This window comes from Plutella xylostella, chromosome 6 (genome assembly GCF_932276165.1).
Source record: "Plutella xylostella chromosome 6, ilPluXylo3.1, whole genome shotgun sequence".
NCBI classification, from domain to species: Eukaryota; Metazoa; Arthropoda; class Insecta; order Lepidoptera; family Plutellidae; genus Plutella; species Plutella xylostella.
Window position 1 is genome coordinate 3,053,071 of NC_063986.1, and position 9,548 is coordinate 3,062,618.

Consider the following 9,548-nt stretch of genomic DNA (forward strand, 5'->3'; position numbering starts at 1 on the left):
GATGTGTATAGGAATAGGATACACCTTATTGCCAGCCGTAGACTCTGAAGGATCGAAACAGGCGCATAATAATGAATAGCAATACGCATACTATATCGTTATAATGTGACACAGCCGGGACACGAACCCGGGTCCGCTCGCGTGAGCGTCTGCCCGCGACACGCGATAAGGGAATAATATAATATTTTCAAACTACTTTTTCATGAGCTGTTTCTAATAACTACACCCGTAACGCGTAGACTTATGAATTTTAAACAGAGGTCGCTGCCTGAAAGTTACCATGGCTCGGCTTTAATTTAACGTTGAAACTTTACGGGATTTTTACGTAATTTTAGGAAGGGTAATAGCATAAATTGTGTTTTTTGGGCGAAGGTAGTTATAAAAACCGTTTTTAAGTTTTCAAATGTGGACAAACTCAAAATTTACTAACAAAGATGACACGGTCTGTCTGTGTGCTGTTGAAACATTCATATTTATTTAACTATTGATGGAACCTTCATCCATAGTGGGTCCGAAGCCATTTACGTGTCATTATCAAACTGTCCATTGCGGCCCTTTAAAAGTGCTTTATGCCTTAACAGAATAAAAATAAGGAGGCCTGTACCCAACAGTGGGCGTTAGAAGGCTGATGATGATGATGATATGCCTTAACTTAGTTTTTGCCCTTAACTCCAAGGGATAGCAAAACAAAACAATACGTTACCCATATTCTCACCCATAGCCCTAAAGGTTATGATGCTACGTATCTTACCAGCCTTATCTTAAAAAACATAATGTCTACTTCATATTTTCAGTATTACAAAAACCCCCAGACGGTCCTTCCTTCCGGTCAGCGGCCGCCCGTGACGTCATCGCCGCGCCCGCAGCAATTAGCAAGTCATTGTTTTGTTTACATTTACACGTCAGCAATAAATATTAACCTATATTTAGACGGAATTGGCCAGTTTTTGCCGCTTTTTAGGCCGATCATTTCGTTAGAATATTAAAGATATCTTTTTTAAATATCATTCGGTTCGTATTATTTCTGATGAGTAAGACAAAAGTAGGTACAAAAATTTAAAAACACCGTTGTAAGCATAATAAGAAAAGGTCTCTGACAATACCGATTTGGGAAGGTATCCCAAAAACTTCTTACTTGGCGAAACCCTTACCCAAATCTCAATAGCCTGAACCTATTTGATCGTGCCCGCAGGGTCGGTTCAGCTAGAAACAGTAGCCCATCTTCTAATAAATGTTAGATATAAGAAAAGAAGAGTGGTTTTAGTATGGGATCCCCAAGTATACTCTACCTAATCTCCTAACTATCCTAATCCTAATCCTAACTAATATTATAAATGCGAAAGTAGCTGTGTCTGTCTGTCTGTCTGTTACTCTTTCACGCCAAAACTACTGAACGGATTTGAATGAAATTTGGTATACAGACGGTCTAGACCCCGGGAAAGAACATAGGCTACTTTTTATCCCGGAATTCCCACGGGATTTTTTTAAGGCGTAGCGAAGCGCGCGGGAACAGCTAGTAATACAGGGTGTTAACTAGAATGCGTTTGAGCGGGAAATGGGGGTTAGTATTAGTCTAACCAAGCACGTTTCTAAGAAAAAAAACATCAGAATCTCGAATATTTATGTTTAAAGTCTAAAGTAAAGTGGAAAGTTTTACCTTAATCAAAAACATGGTCACCCTACACAAACACATAACCAATGAGACATTCGATTGCAAAAGAACACACACTGTAAATTTGTTATCAACTTCACTTTTCATAATTTATTTGATGTAACTATGATTGTAATTAATTACACAGTAGGTAATAACAATTATTAAATAAAATTGTAATTATTCATGGTGATTAATGACATAGTAATCAACAATTAAACAGCTGATTGTCATAAAGTTTGATAGAACAATAATTAAACCTTTTTACTCAGAATAAGGTAAGCGTTTTGTATTCGCCCTTGATTTTTCTTGATTCACATTTTGCTTTTATTACCTAAAGATGCGTACAGACCGGCCCAACGAACGCCCACCGATGGACATTTATCATACATAATACAGAGGCAGATTGAGCAACGAAGGTCAACAAAACCCGTTCGTTGGCGTTCGTTTGGCCGGTCTGTATGCAGCTAAAGATAAAAGACCACAATGCATAACAGGATGATAACAGGGTCTACTTCAATGACGAATTGGTTTACTTACACTCGCTCATCTCGATTTGTATTGTGTACTTGCGATTGAGACGTCTTTGATGACGAATAGTACGGAAATCCTCATAATAAGTATGGCCTCACTTTAAATACCAGTAGAATAATAACAATCTCGCGTATCATAACCATCGAGTATTTATGATAGTCATTACCTTCTCTGTGGATCTAGTCTGTCAGTCAGTCATTGTTGTTTACTTGTTTACAATCATTTTTTACAATTATTACCTAAAAGGGAAAAGGTACCTACAATTCTATCTTTTGATTACCAAGCCTTGTTCCTCATTTCGTTTTATGTTGTGCTGTGCTGTGAATACGTGTGACCTATGTTATGAAGCATAAAATGAAAATGTTCTGTATTCATAAAAGATAATTGTGTATCAATAAAGTGATACTTATGGAGTAAAATGAAATGTCTACAATGGATTGGGTACTTTGAGTACCCAAAATCTCGGTAGGTACCTTGACGATGTGGCTCCACGAGTGTGGTGCAGATGCACGCATACTTTTTTATTAACCTTGGCTTTGAATTGTTTGGCCTTGATCTTGGCTTTCAAGTTCATGGTCATTCTGTCAAACGTACCTAAACCTGAATAGGGTGACTATGAAATTTTAAAATGTACTAAATAAAACTGTTTTATGTTGGTCAGCTTAAAGCAAATAAAATACGTTTTTTAATGTCTTATCGTGTTCAGTATCATCAGCTGTATCTACCATTTCCCGCTCCAACGCAATTAAGTTAACACCCTGTATATAAATTAACGTACTAGCTGTTCCCGCGGACTGCGCTTCGCCTTAAAAAGTATTCCCATGGGGATTCCGGGATAAAAAGTAGCCTATGTTCTTTCCCAGGGTCTAGACCGTCTGTATACCAAATTTCATTCAAATCCGTTCAGTAGTTTTGGCGTGAAAGAGTAACAGACAGACAGACAGACAGACACAGTTACTTTCGCATTTATAATATTATACTAGCTGTTCCCGCGAGCTTCGCTTCGCCTTAAAAAGTTTTCCCGTGGGAATTCCGGGATAAAAAGTAGCCTATGTTCTTTCCGAGGGTCTAGACAATATGTATACCAAATTTCATTCAAATCCGTCCAGTAGTTTTGGCGTGAAAGAGTAACAGACAGACAGACAGACAGACAGACAGACAGACAGACACAGTTACTTTCGCATTTATAATATTAGTTAGGATTAGTAAGGAAGTAAGGATAGCTGTCCCCGCGCGCTTCGCTTCGCCTTAAAAAGTTTTCCCGTGGGAATTCCGGGATAAAAAGTAGCCTATGTTCTTTCCCAGGGTCTAGACCGTATGTAAGCCAAATTTCATTCAAATCCGTTCAGTAGTTTTGGCGTGAAAGAGTAACAGACAGACAGACAGACAGACACAGTTACTTTCGCATTTATAATATTAGTAAGGAAGTAAGGATAGCTGTCCCCGCGCGCTTCGCTTCGCCTTAAAAAGTTTTCCCGTGGGAATTCCGGGATAAAAAGTAGCCTATGTTCTTTCCCAGGGTCTAGACCGTATGTAAGCCAAATTTCATTCAAATCCGTTCAGTAGTTTTGGCGTGAAAGAGTAACAGACAGACAGACAGACAGACACAGTTACTTTCGCATTTATAATATTAGTAAGGAAGTAAGGATAGCTGTCCCCGCGCGCTTCGCTTCGCCTTAAAAAGTTTTCCCGTGGGAATTCCGGGATAAAAAGTAGCCTATGTTCTTTCCCAGGGTCTAGACCGTATGTAAGCCAAATTTCATTCAAATCCGTTCAGTAGTTTTGGCGTGAAAGAGTAACAGACAGACAGACAGACAGACAGACAGACACAGTTACTTTCGCATTTATAATATTAGTTAGGATTAGGATAGGATTAGGATTAGGATATGATCACTAACGGATATCGTACCAGAAAACATAAAGCTTCACATCTTCTAGCGATGTAATTAAATTGGATCGATACCCCTTGGCTGATGTCTTTACGAATTAAGTATGGTGTTTTGCGTGAAATTGGGAAATGGTTTTGGCTACCTAAATAGGTACTTTTTTTAAATGTTATATTTTAGCAGATTGGCGAAAATGTTGTCCGGACCGGAATTATATCCAAAGTACGATATTTCACTAATATCGTACATACGCAGCGGATGCAGAATATGCAGATGCAGATACCATATTACCCGAACCAAAATACATGCCTAACCCCCTGGCCACAGCCAATTGCGGCGCGGCGTGCGGCGCGGCGAGCGGCGCGGCTAGCGGTGAGCGCCGAAAACAAACGCTAGACAACGTACGAAGTATGCCACAGCTAGCCGCGGCGCGAAATGCGGCGGCGTTACCCCCTGGCCACAGCCAATTGCGGCGCGGCGTGCGGCGCGGCGAGCGGCGCGGCTAGCGGTGAGCGCCGAAAACAAACGCTAGACAACGTACGCAATATGCCACAGCTAGCCGTGGCGCGAAATGCGGCGCGGCTAGCGGCGCGGGTTGACTGGCGCGGTGCGCGGCGGCGGCGGGCGGCGCGGTGTGCGAGCGAAACAAATGTACTAGAGAGTATCGAGGCGGCCACAGCTCAAAGCGGCGCGCGCGGCGGCATCAAGTGGACGGACTAGCCAAAGCGCGACCAAAACAACTGGTCGAGCTGTGGCATACCACCGCAATCCGCACCGCCCGCCGCCCCTCACGCCGCACCTCATCCCGCACCGCTGAAAGCTGTGGCCACGGCCTTAGCGTTTTGGTCGCGCGTTGGCTAGTCCGTCCACTTGATGCCGCCGCGCGCGCAGCTTTGAGCTGTGGCCGCCTCGATACTCTCTAGTACATTTGTTTCGCTCGCACACCGCGCCGCCCGCCGCCGCCGCGCACCGTGCCAGTCAACCCGCGCCGCTAGCCGCGCCGCATTTGGCGCCGCGGCTAGCTGTGGCATACTTCGTACGTTGTCTAGCGTTTGTTTTCGGCGCTCACCGCTAGCCGCGCCGCTCGCCGCGCCGCAATTGGCTGTGGCCAGGGGGTAAATCCTACTGCTTTACTTCCACACTTTAGGTACCACTAAGCTCCGTTTGCCATTTTTTCACCTAAACTCAAGTACCTACGAAATATAGCTCGGCCCTCTATCCGATATGAGATATGATTCACTAGGCCGTCCCGAACCGAGGGTAGATTAAGATAAGAACCTCTCATAGTCATATCCTTACGGGGGAGTGTAAAAGTCTGCAGTTACGATATAGGGATGTGCCTTGTTGGAATCGATTTTGTTTGAGAGCAAATTTTTACTTAAAGTTTATCAGAATTGAAAAAAATATGAGATGTAGCTCTGTGATTCGCTGAATTGTGACTTCATAATCATGTTCATAGGAAACTGGGTCTTACCGTAACTGGCCTAGCCTTAAATGTGATACAAAAAAGCAGTTTAAGTTTCAACTGGATGAATTTTTAATGAACTTCGAATGACCTATGGAATAGGTCAGACATTTTACTTTAAAAAAAATTATAAACACATATGTAGGTACCGGCCTCACCACAAAAATGAAGCATAAATACTTTCTACATCTTTCATATAGTTACCTTCTGCATCTAATATCGAAGTAGAATGTTCATGTGAGTTATTTTTCTCCATATCCCATAGTCTCCTCCCTCCATCTTTGGACAAGGGATCATCCGATAATATGAGGCCTGGCCATTGTAGGGTGTCCGGGGATTGATCGGTCTGAACCGGTCGAGAACTTTTTTAATAATGCAAAATTTTCCCACATACCTATTCCTCAGGAAACTTGACCTGAATTAGTTCGAAACCTTCCATATGGCAGTTCTGAATATTTTATCCACATAACTCGATAAGTATTATATGCATATACATTTCAAATAGTTTACTAAGTTTATAAAACATATTACGTATATTTTATTTGTATGTTAGGAATAAACCCTAGTCATTAGGCTACTGTAGATTCAAGTAGCAGGGATTCTGGAGGTCGGATTTGGCCAGCCAATAATAAACTTTACATACAACTTACGATATTTGGTCCTATTTGGCTTTGGGGAAAGCAGTTAAACTTCTAACTTATGAACCTATTTCGCTAACTCAGATGATAAGATTTGCTTCGTATTACTGTGAAACTTGGTATCAGGATTGAAAAGGTTTTTTTTCGTAAACTAAACGTGTAATATTTTATTCAAGCTTAGAGGAGGATTGGGGAAAGTGGGTCCGATTGGTTGAATTATTTATAGTGAACCTTTTGTTTCTATGTATATTGATTCTTACTGGTCGTGGTTACTAGCTGTGCTTTTGTAGATTGGTACAAATGAATTATTAAAGCGTGAAAAACAACAGGCTATTTTCTTTATTCTTTCTCTGTTGGCATTATTTTCAGTGTCGATCGAGTTTTTTAAATATTCGATGGTATTTTTTTATTTTTGTATAAAGCTACAAGGCCACAGAAATGCGCTTTCAATGCATACAATATATGTGAACATCATAATAGTAAAATCTTTTAAAACTATTTTGTTGTTTTGTTGTGTAATCTATTTAACCTAACCTAATCCTCTGTGTTTAGTATTCACTAAATCATTATCTATGGTTTCATGTATAGCTGTCTCGCTCTATTGCTCTCTCTCTCTCTCACATCGTCTTTGTCAACGTAACATTAAGCTCCATAACATTTAATTAATTAAAAATAGAAATACCTTAACTAAAGTTCTCCTAACTACATTTTATGTACCAGTGCAATATCAGTTAACGTGTGCAAATAAACGATAAATCCATAAGAAGCTGTTTCAATCATATACATGAAGTGGTCCTTCGAGCACCGAGCGGAGAAAAGGAAGCCATCTTGGACACCTTGGACAGAACTCAGACAGATAAGCAAAATCTCAATTTTTATATTTTGCCGCTCAATTACATTTTGGCAACTTCCGGGCACACCCAGCGCCATCTGTAAGAAAACTAAGAGAAACAGCTCTGTTTTACCCTAAGTGACATACACTACTTTTGAACTTTGAGCCAACGTTCATAGACAACGAGAGCCACCTATCGGAACACCGAAGAAACTCTACTAACTTTATCGACACAACTACTAAAAAGGAATACCTTTGACTCAACTTTGACTACATCACTTATCGAGCGGCCGGAAGTGATCAAGAAAATTTTCTGCCTCTCCGCCATACTTATCCGAACACGGAACATCTAAAAATTTTGCTACACAATTAAATTAAATGTAATCCGTTAAAATGAGTACTACTAAACGGGACATGGATATATTAATAAAGAAACGAAGCAGTATCAAAGGAAAACTAACACGGGTCTTCAACTTCGCCTCACAGTTGGATCCGAAAAGCACCACGCCCACGCACCATGAGGTGCGCGTGAGGCTGGAGGACATGAATTCAGTACTGATTCAATTTGAAGAGATACAGGACAGTATTGAAGAAAGTGAACAGTATTCACAAGAGCATGAAGAGGAAAGAGCGACCTTCGAAAATCGGTATTACCAAACAAAAGCTCTCATGGAGTCGTTCCTCGGCGGCGGCGGCGGTGGCGGCACAACCACACAGCCAGCCACTACACAACATGAGTGTACAGCACAAAGGAAGCCCCAGGTGAAGCTGCCTCAACTCGAGCTACCACGGTTCGACGGTGACGTCCGGCAATGGCCGGCCTTTAAGAACATATTTTACGCCTCCGTGGACAGCGCGGATCTCCCAACGGTCAACAAGCTACAGTATCTGAAGTCGGCGCTAACAGGGGAAGCTGCAGGGTTGGTCAACTCTCTACTCATTACGGAAGAAAACTACACAAAGGCCCTTGACATATTAAACAAAAGGTATGAAAACAAAACATTAATTGTTAACTTTCACTTAAAAGCCATGCTCAACTTTACTTCAATATCGAAGTTCAACTTAAAAGAGTTTCTTGTAATATTACAACAAAGTTTAGATTCTCTAAAAGCAATAAATCTACCTGTAGACAAGTGGGACACATTACTAGTCTTTTTGATAAGTCAAAAGTTGGACAATTCCCTGCGTGCTGCATGGGAAATCAACCGCAAAGATAGTTCAATTGCTACTATGTCTGAACTGCTTGAATTCTTAAATCTACGCAGAACTGCCTTTGAGTTGCTAAATGATAATAAAACACAACAGTCACCACAGCATTGTACAATTAAAAACTCTCATCATGTATCCACTACTGACAATAATGTTACATGTATAATGTGTCAAAACTCGCACCCCCTATATAAATGTCCCACCTACCTAGAGATGTCAGTTTCAAATCGCATACAGTTTATAAAAGCTAAATCTCTGTGTTATAATTGCTTACAGCCATACCAAGCTAAACATAAGTGCTCTAAATATAAATGTCAAACATGCCGGGGAAGGCATCACTCAAGTATACATACTGACTCCCCACCTGCAACTACAGTGCGTTCTGATTTACTGAAGCCATTTACACAAGCTTCTCATGCTACTACTAACCCGCCACAAGCAAGTAGTCAAATACTAACTAACAAAAATGAAACTGTGCCCTCACAACAGCAAGACACACAACTAACCTCACCTGCCACAGTGCTTATGTCACATACTAACCAACAACAAATTTTACTATCCACAGCTAGAATAAAGATACAAGATGCTAACGGCAAATGGATAACGGCTCGTGCTCTCTTGGATACTGGAAGTGAAGTCAACATTGTTACCCGCAGACTTGCCTTAGCTTTACAACTTAAGGAAAACCACAACCAATGCACCATACAAGGGGTAGGCAACAGCCACAATCAAACACAAGTAAGTGTTAATGCCAATATTTCATCACACTATGACAACTATCAAACAAATCTCACATTCTTAGTCATGAATAACATTACTATGCCACTACCACATACATTCATAGACACACACTCTTGGAACATACCAAACCAACCAGCTAGTACACTAGCAGACCCAACATTCTACAAACCAGGTGCTATTGACCTCCTCATAGGAGCAGAACTCTTCTATGACACACTACAAGCAGGACACATCAAGTTAGGTCCCAACATGCCTCATTTAATACAAACTACATTAGGGTGGGTTGTATCTGGTCCTGTTAATACAAACTTACCTTCTGGCACTCAGCGAGTCAACATGCATGTTTCACAGTCAACTGAATCTCTCTTAAACTCATTTTGGGAGCAGGAAGAGATGCCTCCTGTGAAGTTACTGTCCCCAGAGGATAAATATTGTGAGGATTTATACAAAGCCACAACTACACAAGACCATACAGGTCACTACACAGTTAATCTTCCATTACAAGAAGAAAAACTTAATGAATTAGGTTCTTCATTTAACACTGCTTAGGCAACTTGAATCAACCTTTCAGAAAGATCCAAACATTTATGAA

General features: G+C 41.0%; 1 protein-coding gene across 1 annotated transcript; it reads left to right on the forward strand.

The window, feature by feature from the left end:
- The first annotated feature begins 6,725 nt into the window (after positions 1–6,725).
- LOC119692186 lies at positions 6,726–8,895 on the forward strand. The gene is made up of 2 exons (XM_048621895.1): positions 6,726–7,992; positions 8,781–8,895. Exons 1-2 carry the CDS (start codon positions 7,400–7,402, stop codon positions 8,782–8,784), a joined length of 597 nt encoding a protein of 198 aa, XP_048477852.1. The 5' UTR covers positions 6,726–7,399; the 3' UTR covers positions 8,785–8,895.
- The last annotated feature ends 653 nt before the right edge of the window (positions 8,896–9,548 follow it).